This window comes from Eleutherodactylus coqui, chromosome 8 (genome assembly GCF_035609145.1).
Source record: "Eleutherodactylus coqui strain aEleCoq1 chromosome 8, aEleCoq1.hap1, whole genome shotgun sequence".
Taxonomy (NCBI): domain Eukaryota; kingdom Metazoa; phylum Chordata; class Amphibia; order Anura; family Eleutherodactylidae; genus Eleutherodactylus; species Eleutherodactylus coqui.
In genome coordinates, this window is record NC_089844.1 from 204,269,711 (window position 1) to 204,287,810 (window position 18,100).

At 52.2% G+C, this 18,100-nt stretch overlaps 2 protein-coding genes across 2 annotated transcripts; one reads left to right on the plus strand and one right to left on the minus strand.

Moving 5' to 3' along the window:
* The first annotated feature begins 16,019 nt into the window (after window positions 1–16,019).
* On the plus strand, window positions 16,020–16,331 carry LOC136577739 (histone H4). Its single transcript, XM_066577659.1, has one exon. The coding sequence runs from the start codon at window positions 16,020–16,022 to the stop codon at window positions 16,329–16,331; it is 312 nt and encodes a 103-aa protein (XP_066433756.1).
* A 1,101-nt stretch (window positions 16,332–17,432) lies between these two features.
* On the minus strand, window positions 17,433–17,873 carry LOC136577740 (histone H2A type 1). The gene has a single exon (XM_066577662.1). It carries the CDS (start codon window positions 17,871–17,873, stop codon window positions 17,481–17,483), a length of 393 nt encoding a protein of 130 aa, XP_066433759.1. The 3' UTR covers window positions 17,433–17,480.
* Window positions 17,874–18,100: the final 227 nt, after the last annotated feature.

Sequence of the window (18,100 nt, forward strand, 5' to 3'; positions counted from 1 at the left end):
CAAAAATTATATGACTGAGCCTTGTGGCCCTAAGAAAAATTGCCCGTTTGGCGTGATTACGTGAGGTTTCAGGAGGAGGAGCAGGAGGAGGAGGATGAATATTATACACAGATTGATGAAGTAGAAATGTCCCCGTTTTGGATGGTGAGAGAGAACGATGCTTCCATCCGCGGGTGCAGCCTACGTATTGTTTATCTATCGCTGCTGTCCGCTGGTGGAGAAGAGAAGTCTGGGGAAATCCAGGCTTTGTTCATCTTGATGAGTGTTAGCCTGTCGGCACTGTCGGTTGACAGGCGGGTACGCTTATCTGTGATGATTCCCCCAGCCGCACTAAACACCCTCTCTGACAAGACGCTAGCCGCAGGACAAGCAAGCACCTCCAGGGCATACAGCGCGAGTTCAGGCCACGTGTCCAGCTTCGACACCCAGTAGTTGTAGGGGGCAGAGGCGTCACCGAGGACGGTGCTGCAATCGGCTACGTACTCCCTCACCATCCTTTTACAGTGCTCCCGCCGACTCAGCCTTGACTGGGGAGCGGTGACACAGTCTTGCTGGGGAGCCATAAAGCTGTCAAAGGCCTTAGAGAGTGTTCCCCTGCATTCGCTGCACATGCTGCCTGATCTCTGCGCCTCCCCTGCTACCTGGGCCGCGGAAATGCGCCTTCGGACACTAGCGCTGTCGGATGGGAAGTTTACCATCAGTTTGTCCACCAGCGCCCTGTGGTATAGCATCATTCTCGAACCCCTTTCCTCTTCGGGAATGAGAGTGCAAAGGCTCGAGCAGTGTGTACACCCAGTAATCCGTAGTGGCCAGAATGCGTGTAACGCGAGGGTCACGAGAAAGGCATCCTAACATGAAGTCAGCCATGTGTGCCAGGGTACCTGTACGCAACACATGGCTGTCCTCACTCGGAAGATCACTTTCAGGATCCTCCTCCTCCTCCTCCTCCTCCTCCTCCTCCTCCTCCTCCTCCTCTGGCCATACACGCTGAAAGGATGACAAGCAAGCTGTCTCTTCCCCCTCCTCCTCATGCTCCTCCCCCTCCTCCTCAACGCGCTGAGATATAGACATGAGGTTGCTCTGACTATCCAGCGACATACTGTCTTCCCCCGCCTCCGTTTCTGATTCCAAAGCGTCTGCCTTTATGCTTTGCAGAGAACTTCTCAAGAGGCATAGCAGAGGAATGGTGACGCTAATGATTGCAGCATCCCCGCTCACCATCTGGGTAGACTCCTCAAAGTTTCCAAGGACCTGGCAGATGTCTGCCAACCAGGCCCTCTCTTCTGTAAATAATTGAGGAGGCTGACTCCCACTGCGCCGCCCATGTTGGAGTTGGTATTCCACTATAGCTCTACGCTGCTCATAGAGTCTGGCCAACATGTGGAGCGTAGAGTTCCACCGTGTGGGCACGTCGCACAGCAGTCGGTGCACTGGCAGATTAAACCGATGTTGCAGGGTCCGCAGGGTGGCAGCGTCCGTGTGGGATTTGCGGACATGTGCGCAGAGCTGGCGCACCTTTCCGAGCAGGTATGACAAGTGGGGGTAGCTTTTCAGAAAGCGCTGAACCACCAAATTAAAGACATGGGCCAGGCATGGCACGTGCGTGAGGCTGCCGAGCTGCAGAGCCGCCACCAGGTTACGGCCATTGTCACACACGACCATGCCCGGTTGGAGGCTCAGCGGTGCAAGCCAGCAGTCGGTCTGCTCTGTCAGACCCTGCAGCAGTTCGTGGGCCGTGTGCCTCTTCTCTCCTAAGCTGAGTAGTTTCAGCACGGCCTGCTGACGCTTGCCCACCACTGTGCTGCCACGCCGCGCGACACCGACTGCTGGCGACGTGCTGCTGCTGACACATCTTGATTGCGAGACAGAGGTTGCGTAGGAGGAGGAGGGGTAGGGTTTAGTGGAGGAAGCATACACCGCCGCAGATACCACCACCGAGCTGGGGCACGCAATTCGGGGGGTGGGTAGGATGTGAGCGGTCCCAGGCTCTGACTCTGTCCCCGCCTCCACTAAATTCACCCAATGTGCCGTCAGGGAGATATAGTGGCCCTGCCCGCCTGTGCTTGTCCACGTGTCCGTTGTTAAGTGGACCTTGGCAGTAACCGCGTTGGTGAGGGCGCGTACAATGTTGCTGGAGACGTGGCCGTGCAGGGCTGGGACGGCACATCGGGAAAAGTAGTGGCGACTGGGAACCGAGTAGCGCGGGGCCGCCGCCGCCATCATGCTTTTGAAAGCCTCCGTTTCCACAAGCCTATACGGCAGCATCTCAAGGCTGATCAATTTTGCAATGTGCACGTTTAACGCTTGAGCGTGCGGGTGCGTGGTGTCGTACTTGCGCTTGCGCTCAAACTGCGGCGCTAGCGACGTCTGGACGCTACGCTGAGAGACATTGCTGGATGGGGCCGAGGACAGCGGAGGTGAGGGTGTGGGTGCAGGCCAGGAGACGGTAGTGCCTGTGTCCTCAGAGGGGGGTTGGATCTCAGTGGCAGGTTGGGGCACAGGGGGAGAGGCAGGGGTGCAAACCAGAGGCGGTGAACGGGCATCGTCCCACCTTGTGGGGTGCTTGGCCATCATATGCCTGCGCATGCTGGTGGTGGTGCCTCCCCAGCTGATCTTGGCGCGACAAAGGTTGCACACCACTGTCCGTCGGTCGTCAGGCGTCTCTGTGAAAAACTGCCACACCGTAGAGCACCTTGACCTCTGCAGGGTGGCATGGCGCGAGGGGGCGCTTTGGGAACCAGTTGGTGGATTATTCGGTCTGGCCCTGCCTCTACCCCTGGCCACCGCAGTGGCTCGGCCTGTGCCCACACCCTGACTTGGGCCTCCGCGTCCTCGCCCGCGTCCACGTCCTATAGGCCTACCCCTACCCCTTGCATGGTGTATTAGCAGTAGTGCAGAAACAGAACGCTGTAATTAAATGTGCCGCTTATTGGACTGTGGTTGGAGGCTGACTTCGTTTACGGAACCCCAGGAAATAATTTGGTGCAAGCCTGCTGTAACACTTAGCTGGCTGCGTATTTATTTGGAGAACTACTACCCCCAGCAGACACAGACCCAGAGCACTGAGCACAGTGACAGTCAGGCCAAATAGATTTTTTTTTCAAGATTTTTTTCCAAAGGACCACTGCGCATATTCAATCTATAATATATGTCTTCTGGCCCTGCCTACACAATTCTATCCCTGGAGTATTACTGCAGGGCGCAATGCTCTGCACAGACGATATACCAAAAAAAAAAAAAAAAAGTGCCACACTGCTAAAAGCAGCCTCCACACTACTGCACAAGGTTAGATGTGGCCCTAAGAAGGACCGCTGGGGTTCTTGAAGCCTACACTAACTCCTAACACTCTCCCTGCCTCCACACTTCTGTCCCTGGACTATTACTGCAGGGCGCAATGCTCTGCACGGCCGATATACCAAAAAAAAAAAAAAAAAAGTGCAACACTGCTAAAAGCAGCCTCCACACTACTGCACACTGTTAGATGTGGCCCTAAGAAGGACTGTTGGGGTTCTTGAAGCCTACACTAACTCCAAACACTCTCCCTATAGCAGCTCCGGCACCAACAGTACTGCACACGGTCAGATGTGGCCCTAAGAAGGACCGTTGGGGTTCTTGAAGCCTAAAATTATCCTAACACTCTCCCTATAGCAGCTCCGGCACCAGCAGCACTTTCCCTGATCTCTGTCAGAACGCATCTGTGGCGAGCCGCGGGAGGGGCCGATTTATATACTCGGGTGACACCTGATCTCCCCAGCCACTCACTGCAGGGGGGTGGTATAGGGCTTGAACGTCGCAGGGGGAAGTTGTAATGCCTTCCCTGTCTTTCAATTGGCCAGAAAAGCGCGCTGACGTCTCAGAGATGAAAGTGAAAGTAACTCGAACATCGCGTGGTACTCATCACGAGTAACGAGCATCCCGAACACGCTAATACTCGAACGAGTATCAAGCTCGGACGAGTACGTTCGCTCATCTCTATTTGCTAGCAATTATCTATAAATAGTGTCATGGAATATAAAGTGTTAAGTTTCAGAATGCAATAAATTTATGTTTCTTACCCTCTATTGGACTATTGACCCTTAAATAGAAGACTGAAACCTATGCTTTGTAGTGCCAGGAATTAGGACTTTAAGATAAGAAGTCAACAGACAAATTAAATAAGGCTGAACTATGTTAACAGAGAAGACACACAACTATTGCAGAAATGTTCTCTAATGCAACAGCAATATCCTGACTTAGGTAATTCTGTGTCTGAGACGGGCCTTAAGAGCTTTGAGAATATGTGGTAGATGTCAATAAGTCTTATGATCAATAAGTATTTTCACCTTTGTAACAGTAAGCTACGTAACACTAATCTTTGTACCAAGCAACATTTGGATACGCCCTCGTCTTCCTGTATAAGAGTTGGCAATGTTCAAAATAAAGTCAAATTTCATTGGGATTCTCACTGGAGAAGTGTCTTGACATAACATGGAGTGATTTCATGCTATTGATAGATAATTGCTCATCACGGGCTTCCATATCTTACAATTTGGCACCTGGCAACGAGGTCATCAGATCGGTACCGGTGTGGTCCGATAACAATAGCATGAAATCACTTCATGTTATGTCAAGACTAGAGATGAGTGAGCACCAACATGCTCGGGTGCTCGTTGCTCGAGTCGAACTTTCCGCGATGCTCGAGAGTTTGTTTCAAGTAACCAACCCCATTGAAGTCAATGGGCGACTTGAGCATTTTTGTATATAACCCATGCTCCGCTAAGGTTTTCTATGTGAAAATCTAGAAAACCCAAGAAAGTGATAGAAACGACACAGAAACGGATAGGGCAGGCGAGGGGAAACATGCAGGGCTGTATCTCAGGTTCCCAGGTCCCACTATTAAGCCACAATAGCGGCAACAGTGGACCCCACCCCCCCTTTACAATTTTTACTTCGGACAAACCCTCATCAGCAAGGCACACCTTAGCTAAGCACCACACTACCTCCAATCAAGCACAAGCACCGCCTGCGAGACACACCGCTGCCTCTTCTCCTGGGTTACATGCTGCCCAACCCCCCCCCCCCCCCCCCCCCGTACGACCCTGCGTCCGCAGCGCACACAAAAGTGTCCCTGCGCAGCCTTCAGCTGCCCTCATGCCACACGCTGGCCTCAGCCACACCACCCTCATGTATATTTATAAGTGTGTCTGCTATGACGAGGAACCAGAGGCACACACTGCAGAGGGTTGGCGGGGCCAGGCAGCGACCCTCTTTAAAAGGGGCGGGGCGATAGCCCACAATGCTGTAGAGAATCGATGAGAAATTGACGTTCAATCTTCATTCCAATCCTGTGCCACCTCCGTCAGGAGCTTCGAACGTGGGCATGAGTTACATAGCTATGGGGAATCCATGCGCCCACACAGTATTCATTTTGTCTAGGTGTCGCATAGCTCAATCGACACCGCAAGGGGAAAGCCATCTGCACTCTGCCCCCTACCCAAGTCAGTCAGTGTCTTTGTGCCAGACAGGTCAAATACTGTGATGGGAACTAAGTTTGCACCAACAGCATAGGTGGGTCCTAGGCAACCCAAGACATAAACAATAAATAAATCACAGTGGCCAAACATGGCAGACTTGGACCGCACCAACAACATAGGCCTCGGCCCACAGCCTCAGCCATCGTAGGCAGGAAGCGGACTTTCACTGCACCCAGGACATAGGCCTCTGCAATAACCCTCAGCAATCACGGGCCTACTGCGAACTCCAATGCTAGCGTAGCTGTGTTCGTCTCATTAGCGCTGTATCGCTCCTCTAGTTTGTCCCAATGCAGCGCCCCAGATAGCTGAGGTAACGTGAGATAAAACACAGGTTGGCTTCGGTCCACACTGCATGCTCCAGTCAGTATGTGTAATTTACATTGTCACTGGTACGTAGAACTCCGCTGTGGGAAGTCTGTGTGCAACCACAGTGTTGGTGGCTCCCTGGAACCCACCGACGGGGTGGGTTGAGTGAGTGACAGCATATTAGCCTGCCATGGTCAAGTTTGTCCTCCACAGCATTGTCTGGCTGCCGGCATATTTGTAGTGCTTATGGTGGTTGCGCCTGTCCTACTGCGATTTTGTCGATGGCGATTGTGCCTGCCTTGTGGCGATACTGCCTATGGCGACCGTGTCTGCTTGGAAGACTAAGGGGTGTTGGATTTTCAACTTTTTCTGTGAATTATTCATAACATTGCAGTGCCCCGAATAGCTAAGGTAACGTGAGATAAAATGCAGGTAGGCTTCGGCCCACACTGCATGCCCTAGTCAGTCTGGGTAATTTTTTGGGTGGCCATGTACGTTGAACACCACGATGGAAACACTTAGTGCACTCATAGTATGCACAGACCCCTGTAATACTCCTGAAGCAAAGGTATAAGCTGACCCCACTAACAGTTATGTTGCAGAAGTCCAGGGAGACCCTATTAACACTTCTGTAGTAATAGTATAGCCGCACCCCAGTAACATTTCAGTAGCTGCAGTATAGGCAGAGCCCAGTATCAGTTACATTTCAGTAGTAACAGTATAGACAGGTTGACAACACCTATGTGGAAAAGTTTGTATTTTCTGAGACAAGAGAGGGGCATTTGATTGCAATGAAAAGGATATTCAAGGTACTGAAAGTCTGCACTCCTCCCCATCTCCAGCTGAAATATGGAAAGGCGTCATTCATATGTTTTCTGTTGTCTATTTCAAAGTGTTAGCAAAAAGCAATCCAAGTTTACGGCTACTACCACGGATCTTTCTTAGGAATTACCAAAGAAGATCACAAGTAAAGGCCTCATCATTGGTCAATCCAAAATCATTCAGGGAGTATGTGGTTCTCAGCTGGCCTGCTTCCACCAAGGATCGGTGCCTGCTGCTACTCTGTCCCTTGCCCTGCAGGGATGCTGTGTTCTATAGTCACCTATATTCCGATCTCAGCTGTACGCTTATCTTTGGACTTAGCAGTGCCAACAAGTTGGAAGCCACCATTGTTCTACCAGTCGGCTGAAAGCTTCAGCTAGGGATAACGGACTACTACCACTGTTTTGTTTAGTTGGTTTTCGGAATGTGGCCAGGATGAAGTTGTGGAGTGTTGACCTAGTAGCGCGGTTGTATTTAGTTGGTTTTCAAAATGTGGCCAGGATGAAGTGGGCCGTGGCGGGGGGTGGGGGGTGAGAGGGGGGGGGGGTGTTGGGGGCTTTCTTATTGTGTCGTTTTAGGTGAAATTCTTGGACTGCTGCCAGATGGACCACTGTGAAAGCATTTGCCAAGAATGTTTTCATTGTTGGAGGATGAGGAGGGGAATGTTTTTGAGGCAGTACGTGTCCGTGGTTATATGCACCTTCCCAGTAACCGTGTTGGTATAAAAATTGCTGTGACTGTGGACCTACTAGCTCGGCCTCGCCACTGATCATGTCTTAGGAAAGCCTCAGTTTTCACAAGCCTGTAACATTGCCGTAGCAGCAGTATAGACAGACCAAGTAACATTTCACTAGTAACAGTATAGACAGACCCCTGTAACATTTTAGTAGCAGCAGCGTAGGCAGAGCCCAGTAATATTTAATTTGCAGCAGTATAGACAGACCCCAGTAACATTTCATTTGCAGCAGTATAGGCAGACCCCAGTAACATTTCATTTGCAGCAGTATAGACAGACCCCAGTAACATTTCATTGGCAGCAGTATAGACAGACCAAGTAACATTTCACTAGTAACAGTATAGACAGACCCCTGTAACATTTTAGTAGCAGCAGCGTAGGCAGAGCCCAGTAACATTTCGGTAGTAACAGTATAGACAGACCCCAGTAACATTTCATTTGCAGCAGTATAGACAGACCACAGTAACATTTGAGTAGTATTAGTAACAGTATAGACAGACGACTGTAACATTTCCGTAGCAGCAGTATTGGCATAGCCCAGCATTAGTAACAATGCGGCGCACCTTGCCGAGCAGGTCAGGCAAGTGAGGGTAGTTTTTAAGAAACCGCTGAACCACCAGATTGAAGACGTTGGCCAGGCATGGCACGTGTGTGAGGCTGCTGAGCTGCAGATCCGCCACCAAGTTACGGCTGTTGTCATACATGACCATGCCCGCTTGGAGGCTCAGCGGCGAAAGCCAGAAGTCGGTCTGCTCTGTCAGACCCTGCAACAGCTCGGGGCCGTCTGCCTCTGGTCACCTAGGCTTAGTAGTTTCAGCACGGCCTGCTGATGCTTGCCCACCGCTGTGCTGTCATGCCACACCGACTGCTGGCGACGTGCTGCTCACACTTCTTAATTGAGAGGTACAGGTTGCGTATGAGGAGGAGGGGGGGGGGGGTAGAGGGGGTGGCATAGACCGCTGCAGATACCAGCACTGAGGTAGGACCCGCTATTCTGGGTGTGGGTAGGACGTGGGCAGTCCCAGGCTCTGACTCGGTCCCAGCCTCCACCAAATTCACCCAATGGGCCGTCAGGGAGATATAGTGGCCCTGCCCGCCAGTACTTGTCCACGTGTCTGTGGTTAAGTGTACGTTCCCAGTAACCACGTTGGTGAGGGCACGATTGATGTTGCGGGAGACGTGCTGGTGTAGGGCTGGGACGGCACACCGGGGAAAATAGTGTCGACTGGGGCCGAGTAGCGCGGGACCGCTGCTGCCAGCATGTTTTTGAAAGCTTCCGTTTCCACAAGCCTGTACGGCAGCATCTCCAGGCTGATTAATTTTGCAATGTGCACATTTACAGCTTGTGCGTACGGGTGCGTGGTGGCATATTTGCGCTTTTGCTCCAACGCTTGTGCTAGCGACAGCTGAACGCTGCGCTGGGAGACATTGCTGGGTGGAGTGGAGGACAGTGGAGGTGAGTGTGTGGTTGCAGGCTGGGAGGCGCACGTGCCTGTGTCGTGAGCGTGTGTGTGTGTGGGGGGGGGGGTGGATCTGAGTGGCAGGTTGGGGCACAGGGGGAGGTGGTGTGCTGGAGGTGGTGAACGGCCTTTGTCCCACCTTGTGGGGTGCTTGGCCATCATATGCCTGTGCATGCTGGTGGTGGTGAGGCTGGTAGTGGTGGCTCCCCAGCTGATCTTGGCGCGACACAGGTTGCACACCACTGTCGTCGGTCGTCTGTGCTCTCACTGAAAAACGTCCACACCTTTGAAGACCTAGGCCTCTGCAGGGTGGCTTGGTGTGAGGGGGTGCTTTGGGAAACAGTGGGGGGGGGGTCTTCGCTCTGGCACATGCTTCTACCCCTGGCCACTCCACTGCCTCTTCCAACCTGTCCTGCTGCTGCACTTGCCTCCCCCTCTGAAGAACTCTTCTCAGTTGGCTTAGCGAACCAGGTGGGATCAGTCAACTGATCGTCCAGCGGTTCTTTCTCCGAATCCTCTGTGCGCTCCTCCCTCGGACTTACTGCTCTTACTACTACCTCACTGATAGACAACTGTGTCTCATCATCATCGACCTCCTCACCCACTGAAAGCTCTTGAGACAGTTGCCGGAAGTCCCCGGCCTCATCACCCGGACCCCGGGAACTTTTCAAAGATTGGGCATCGGTCACGACAAACTCCTAAGGTGAGAGAGGAACTATTATTTCCCAATCAAGGCAGGGGCCCCAGAACAGTTCCTGGGAGTCTGCCTGCTCCTCAGAATGTGTCATTTTCATGGAGTGAGGAGGCTGGGAGGAAGGAGGAGCAGCAGCGAGAGGAGTCAGAGTTGCAGTAATGGACTGCGTAGAAGACTGGGTGGTCGATAGATTGCTGGATGCATTTTCTGCCATCCACGACAGGACCTGCTCACACTGCTCTGTTTGTAATAAAGGTCTATTAAGTAGACCCAAAAATTGTGATATGAAGCTGGGGACCCCAGAAACTTTCCTCTCCCCTAATCCCGCAGCAGCCAGCTGCAATTCACCTGGAACTCGGCCTGTGCCCACACCCTCACTTGAACCTCCGCGTCCTCGACCCTTACCCCTACTCCTCATCATGGTGGATTAAGAATAGAGCAGGGCCAAATAAATTACCCCACTGTACCGCACTGACAACTGGGCCTTAATTCACCGCACACAGAGACTTGTAGATAGCGGAGGCTCTATGCTGTGACTTGAAAACATTTACCCGCTGTCTTGCGCTGATACCTAGGGGTAATTTACCGCTCGCAGATACTTGTAGATAATAGAGGCTGTGTGGAGTGGGAGAAGACTCTAAAGCCAGTGGATAGTGCTGGTAACTGCGGCGATCTCAACCCCACCAAGGGAAGGGTATTGTGAGACGCTCTGCACAGCGGCAGAGCTGAAATACCATGCAGTGGCCCCGGTAATATTACAGTACTGTTTAGCGGTGAGACCTCTGTCTAATACACTGCAGACACAGAACGGTATAACTGACGTCGTTTGTGGTAGGCTAGGAAATATTTGAGTGCAGTTTCATGGTGAGAGCCGGTTGTACGGCACTGCAGGCTGAGAATGCCTATTACTGAAAGGTTGGGAACAGGCCTAGATGCGTAATACAAAAATGGATGCACTACAACTCCCAGCAGGCCACAAGTATAATGCACACGGTCAGATAGAGCCCAATGGAGGAGCTTTGGGGTTTTTGTAGACAGGATCCTACTCTAACACTTTCCCTATATCAGCAGCTCTTTCCCTATACTCTGTATAATACACTGCAGACTTAGAACACTATAGCTGTAATGGCGTGCACAGGCCGAGATGGGGGGGGGGGGGGGTGCACTACTGCTCACAGCCTGCCACAACAGTAATGCACACAGTCAGATGTAGCCCAATGGAGGAGCTTTGGGGTTTTTGTAGACAGGATCCTACTCTAACACTTTCCCTATATCAGCAGCTCTTTCCCTATACTCTGTATAATACACTGCAGACTTAGAACACTATAGCTGTAATGGCCTGCACAGCCCGAGATGGGGGGGGGGGGGTGCACTACTGCTCCCAGCCAGCCACAACAGTAATGCACACGGTCAGATGTGGCCCTAAGAAGGACAGTTGGGGTTCTTGTAGACAGGAACCTACGCTAACCCTATATCAGCAGCAGCACTGTCCCTATACTCTCCCAGCGTGTGTCTGAGGCGAGGCACGGGCGGGACAGCTTTAGGTACTCGGCGGTCACCTGATCTTGCCAGCCACTCACTGCAGGGGGGTGGGATAGGGCTGGCGTGTCACAGCAGGAAGTGGTAATGCCTTCCCCGCATGTCTATTGGCTAGAAAATGGCGCTAAACATGCAGGGAAGGACATGGAATTGACTGGAGTACCACGTGGTGTTCGTCTCGAGTAACAAGCATCTCGAGTCCCCTAATGCTCGCTCATCTCTCGTTATTACCTTAATTATATCAATGTGGATTCTATCATTTATATTGATTACATAGTATATCTAAAGATAGACAGACAGACATACAAACACATTGCATGCTAATGAGCCCGCCTGTCTGGCAGTTGACTGTGCATTGTGATGTCATCAATCTGGTGTGACACGGGCCGTATAGAATGATGAATACTGGAGCTTGGTGACCATCTGAAGTCAGTCTCCACTTCGGACGGGTTACAGATTAAACAGTATTGTATTGTCGTAAATGTGCCCGGTCATATCTCCGCTTGCTGCATGCGGTGTGCTATATTGTTGCAGCATGTGCATCTTCCATGCTGGCACTTATAGGATCCTGCCGGTAGGGTAGATAAATTGCCCCTATGTTTTTGATGCGTCCCTACAGAATACTATATTGGGCCTGGGGGTTATGGTATCTATTAGGGAAATATCACTTTTAAGTATCTCCCAGTGTTTAATGAAGAGAATTCTAAAGGCCCATTTAGACACAACGATTATCACCCAAAATCCACGCACACGGCAGTTCATGGGACAGTTTTGAGCGTTCGCTTTGCATAAGCGTGTAAATGAAGACTCACGCTGTATGCAGAATACAAGCGGGACCGCTATCTTCTCCATACAGCTGTTGTCTTCTCGGAGCGCTCAGCTGATATCCTGCTAAGCGCTCCTAGCGGGGTATGCAGAACACAGCTGGAGCGCTTGTCTTCTTCATATTCCGGCTGTGTTCCCCAAGCAGGATACCAGCTAAAACAATAGTATCAGCGGTATCCCGCTAAGAATGCAGCATGCAGCATGGATAAGGCTCATCATTGTCTTTCAGCTAGCTAAATGGGCCTTTATTGAAACATTGAAACATGTCTGCTTGCTGGGGGGGGGGGGGGGGGGGCAGTGCCCGTGTAAGGGTCTAGTACTCTGTTGTATGCATTGCACAGCTGCAGCATGTAAGGGACTAATGTCTGAAAGTGGCTGGGATATGTCTGCAAAAGTACCAATACATGCACCGTCACAAGATGTCTGCCTTCTATAAATGCGGGTGATTGAGGCGTGCTTGAGGAGTCCATCCTCTTCAACGGTTAGGAGTGAAGGGTACTATTGTACCCTGATGCTGTTGGGGCATGGTGGTCTGGACGCAGGTCAAGACCTGTTGCCTTGTTATGGAGGACAGGGGTTAATGCACCATGTGCAGAGACTGCTGGCGCTGCCTGTCTTTGATGCATGCTGGATTAGTCATGCCTGGGAGTAGGGTGATATTGTGTGGTTTCCCATTCACTCAGCCAGTTCCCATGTGCATAGTGGCTATATATTCTCAGGCCTCCCTTTGCTCAGTGCTGCTTATTCTGTTCCATAGTGGAGTCCCTGGAGTTTGGAGCTCTTCTGTGCTGGGTATTTTTCTACTTGCAGATAAGTCGCTGTGGGTTCCGTTTCAGTTGCATTTCTGTTTTTCATTTCTGTGTTGCTTTACTGTTCGGTTCATCTCTCCAGGGGTCCTTTCAGGGACAGACAGGGCCCAGGAGGAAGACCGTGGGGCCGTCTCTATCGAGGCTACTGCTCTTCTTTAAGGTGGGGCCCCTTCACCCCCCTTACTAGGTTAGGGCCAGGCTTCATCCTCCCTGGAGCGGTGCTACCATTCAGCATAGCATGGTGTGCGGCTCGTTCCTACAGCGCATGCGTTCCCTGTCGCCGTGCTGAGTGTGGTACCCTGGTGTCGCACAGGCTTTTCATCAGGGTTATGCATTTCAGTTGTGGTGCACACTGTTCTTCGGTGCATATCTATCTACCAGAGTAGTTGTGAACATCACCCTGCGCGGGTGCTGAGCGTAGTGCTTGTGAACCATTGGGGCGTCACACCCGCAGCAGTCAGGAACACAGCGATCCATGGACAACCATATATATCCTGGCAATGGTAATGATCTCACCTATGTAGCAGGTTATGTTAGCTCCCGTCTTATACTTCTTGCTGTGTCCTCTTTTCTGCATGAAGAAAGCAGTCTCTCATCCATACCGCTCGATCCTAGGCGGTACGTCCTGAGACGTTTGTATTTTTCTTGTTATAATGGGCACATACTGAATACATAGAGGAAAGCTTTTATCTCTATGCCTCCAGGCTCCTATCATTTACATGCACATATATATCCTGGGCCTGCTAACCTGAAGTTGAATGCACATTAAATGTGCTAATCATAGAGCCTCTGAGGCGAAGCAGGGTAATTTGGAAGTGGGCCCACTCAGCAGATAATAGGCTCTCTACCTGAAAGAAGAAGGTAGTCAAAGATTCATAGAATGGTAGAGTTAGAAGGACCCCCAGGGTCATCGGGTCCAACCCCCCGCTCAGTGCAGGGTCACTAAAACATCCCAGATAGATGTCTGTCCGGCCTCTGAAGACTCCCATTGAAGGATTACTCGCCCACCTCCCGTGGCAACCTGTTCCACTCATTGATCCCCTCACTGTCTAATATCTAATCTGTGTCTCCTCCCTTTCAGTTTCATCCCATTGCTTCTTGTCTTTCCTTGTACAGATGAGAATAGGGCTGATCCCTCTGCACTGTGACAGCCCTTCAGATATTTGTAGACAGCTATTAAGTCTCCTCTCAGCCTTCTCTTCTGCTAAACATTCCCAGATTCTTTAACCGTTCCTCATAGGACATGATTTGCAGACCGCTCACCATCTTGGTAACTCTTCTCTGAACTTGCTCCAGTTTGTCGATGTCTTTTTTAAAGTGGGGTGCCCAGAACTGGACCCAGTATTCCAGATGAGGTCTGACTAAGGAAGAGTAGAGGGGATAATGACCTCACGTGATCTAGACTCTATGCTTCTCTTAATACATCCTAGAATTGTGTTTGACTTTTTGGCTGCTGCATCACATGGTTGACGCATGTTCAGTCTATGATCTATTAGTATAGCTGATTCTTTTTCTTGGATAAGTGTACATTTCAGTCACTCTGGTTGATGCCTGTTAGACAGCCATTCCTCAGCCTCAGACGGAGAGGAGAAGAAACGTGTGCGGTCACCATCCATATGCCATGGAGTATGGCAGCTGGAGATCTCAGAGTTGCCTTTTGATCCCAAAGAAGGGCGCTCTCTGCTTTTGTAGATCTGCCGAGAAGTCCGGGGAGATGGATTTTGCAGCATTGTTGCATCTAAGAGGGCCTCCTGTTCTGGCAGCTTGTAGGATCACCTCTCTATCCCAGGAGTTGAGCAGCTTTGCCAACAGGGGTCTGGGAGGAGTGCCCGCCTGGTATAGGTGGTTTCATGGGTACTCGGTGTGCGCGCTCCACCACAAAGACCTGTGTGACAGAAATCTGGAAACAAAAGGCGGGCGGCTTGGGGAATGGTTCACGGCGGAATAATCTCTGTGTTGTGGGCCTGCCAGAACGCACTGAGGGGCAGAGACAGCAGGGGATCATGGAACGGTGACTACGTGAATGCTTCCATGCTCCCCTGCGGTCTCTGCCCCTCAGTGCGTTCTGGCAGGCCCACAATACAGAGATTATTCCGCTGCGAGCCATTTCCCAAGCCGCCCGCCTTTTGTTTCCAGATTTCTGCTTTTGGCGTAAGCTCTTGCACAGTCGCTGCCGTCAGGGATACGGTATCATCCAGCACAGAGATCCTGTCCTCTGTACTAGTGACCCGGTCTCTTAGATTCTGGGTGGCTTGTCTCAACAGGCTCACATCCATTCGGATCTCGAGGATTTTACCCGTAAGGGCAGCAGTAGCTGTCTGCATCGCTGATAAGAGCCGATCGGACAGTCATTGCAAAGTCTGAACCAACCCAGCAAGCGAACTCTAACAGGCGGTTGGTGCAGAGGCCACGTCTCCTGATGCAGATGATGTCGTAGGCTCCGTGTCGGGGGGTTCCCCCCCTCGCAAACATCTTTAGTGTATCACTGGGAGAGTTCTGTCTAGGGGGTCCCATAGCAGAACCACTTCTGCGTCTCCTGCCTTTGTAGGGGATTGTGCAAATTGCTTAAAGCTCCTTAAGTAGACCTGTAAAGGCCCCTAAGACATAAGGAGTATACAGCAGTGTCTGGCAGCAGTCACACAGGGAAGTCGTTCACTTTGCACTTCATTGATGACTGTAAAGGGGGATTCCGGGTCTTGAGAATCTGCAGAGTGTTGCACAGCCTGGTGGCCACAGCAGAGGAGGAGTAATCCTGGCGCTTCTTGGGGTGGCAGTAGAAGTGCCACCGTATGCCCTGTGCCGGGGACTGTCACAGGTTATGGGGCCTCCTTGTTATACACGGTGCCCTGATGTTCCTGCCGCCCACAGCTGTCTGTTGTGGCTCATGAGTGTCTCTCTGCTCCGGCAGGGGAGCGCTGATGCAGCAGAGCTCTAGTACTCCCCTTCACCGAAGCCTCCCTGCGCGCTCTCTCCTCGCCCCCACGTGTTTGTGGCAGCAGCTGCATTCCTCGCTTTACAGGAGGGATTCACGCTCCAGCGGCTCTCTGCTGCATGGCCCTTGTCTCCGTCACCCCTCCTCCGTCTTCTCTCCCACTGCTTCAGGAGCTGACAGGCCAATCGGCTGCACAAGATGGCAAGGGCTCTTGTATTCAGCCAATCAGCAGGGAGAGGGGATGGGCCTTCACGCTAGACAACTAAAAGAAACGCCCCTCAATGACGGCCCTGATCAGTAGTTCCCTCTCTGGTCCGCTCCCTGTCTATATAGAGTAGGGCTCTGCACTGTGCAGCTATCGCTTTCTGCTTGCAACGTAGAAGATGTCTGGTCGCGGTAAAGGAGGGAAAGGTCTTGGGAAGGGCGGCGCCAAGCGGCACAGGAAGGTGCTCCGTGATAACATCCAGGGCATCACCAAGCCTGCCATCCGCCGTCTAGCTCGCAGGGGAGGCGTCAAGCGTATCTCCGGCCTCATCTACGAAGAGACTCGCGGCGTCCTGAAAGTCTTCCTGGAGAATGTGATCCGCGACGCCGTCACCTACACCGAGCACGCCAAGCGCAAGACCGTCACCGCTATGGACGTGGTGTACGCGCTCAAGCGCCAGGGCCGCACTCTCTACGGCTTCGGAGGTTAATTCTGCTATTTCACCATAACACAAAGGCTCTTCTCAGAGCCGCCCACCTCTTCCAAGGAAAGGCTGTAATACAACTCCTTGTGGGGTCGTCAGCAGCGGTGATAGTCTATGCGCTCTGACATGATACAGCCGGGGTGTAGCAGCCTCCCCGTCAGGGTGCGCTTCAGGCTGCGGTCACGGCACGCTTTTAAACCCCTTAACCTGTTTAGGGCAGGCAGGTTATGTCTATAATACGCGAGGAGCTGGGCCTGAAATAATGAGTGCGGTGAAGGGTTAACAGACCTGCCGTTGGAGGTCGGGTGGTTTTAGTGCCGCCTATGGGCGGGGCTATAGTCAGATTCTTCCCGCTCCTTGGCTGATCACCGGAGATTTTGATCTTCCCGCTCAGTTGATCGCGTCTCCCGCTCTTCCTGTCCTTCACCCATCCATGTAACACGTGTAATCAGTGACCAGGCCGTCTGATATAGAGGCGCTCGGGGCTGGAGGTAAAGAACCCTCAGATAAACCCCCTAATCCCAGCCCTACGACGGGCGGTGGAATCCTCTACCTGCTCCACCCGTAACGCAAGAGGACGTCTAATCCCTGTAGGTTTACTATAATCCAAAACCAGCCTGTGCCGTGCAGGGCTCTGGGAAAGCTGGGTGATATAGCTACACCTCCATAAAAAGGGCATGGCTGTGGAGTGACATGATGAGCGCACTTCTAAGGGGGCGACCGTGTAGAGCTCTGAGAGGGCTGGGTGATGCGGCTGCAACGCTTTGTAAGCATACAGCCCACGCAGGACCCTGAGAAAGCTGGGTGTTCTATCCGAAACACAACACAAGCGTTCCGATTCTTGTATATACGTGAGCAAACAGTTAACCCGTTATTGCAAGGACTGGTGAGCGAGTCCTACAGCCGCCCGTCCTCTGGACATGAGGTCACCTAGAGCAGGACGATTGTGCGCTTCTGCCGGTGACAGGGATGGCCACATTGGCATCCGCCCCAATCTCCGCCTCCTTGTGGAAAGTCCTGTACAGTTATAGTCTCCCGGTGCAGCCGGCGTACCGGCCACCGAGTATCACAGCATAGAAGCGGCGCAGCTCTGTTGTAAGGAGCATGTGGGTGGCTCTTAGAAGAGCCTTTGGTTCTATGGAGGGATCGGCGCGATCACTTGCTCTTGCTCGTCTTGCTGCTCTCGGTCTTCTTGGGCAGCAGCACGGCCTGGATGTTGGGCAGGACGCCTCCCTGGGCGATGGTCACCCCACCGAGCAGCTTGTTCAGCTCCTCGTCGTTTCGCACAGCCAGCTGAAGGTGACGGGGGATGATACGGGTCTTCTTGTTGTCCCGGGCGGCATTGCCAGCCAATTCCAGGATCTCAGCGGTCAGATACTCTAGCACTGCTGCCAGATAGACCGGAGCGCCGGCGCCCACCCTCTCAGCGTAGTTGCCCTTGCGGAGAAGCCTGTGTACACGGCCGACAGGGAACTGCAGTCCTGCCCGGGATGAGCGAGTCTTGGCCTTAGCACGGACTTTGCCTCCTTGTTTGCCGCGTCCAGACATCTTCTAGCACAGGAAAGCAGAATTAGGAGAAAACACCTTGAAAGTTGTGATAACGAGAAGGCGCAGTTCTGTTGATTTTTATAACCTGCTGCTCCGCCCTCCTCTCCTCCAATTGGGTAGATTTCAATCCCCCCAATAGAGGCCAGACTTGAGGAAGAACCAATGAGCGACACTGGGCGTGGCTAATGACGCTCAAAGGGGTCGCATGTTTTGCTGCTCCAGTAGAA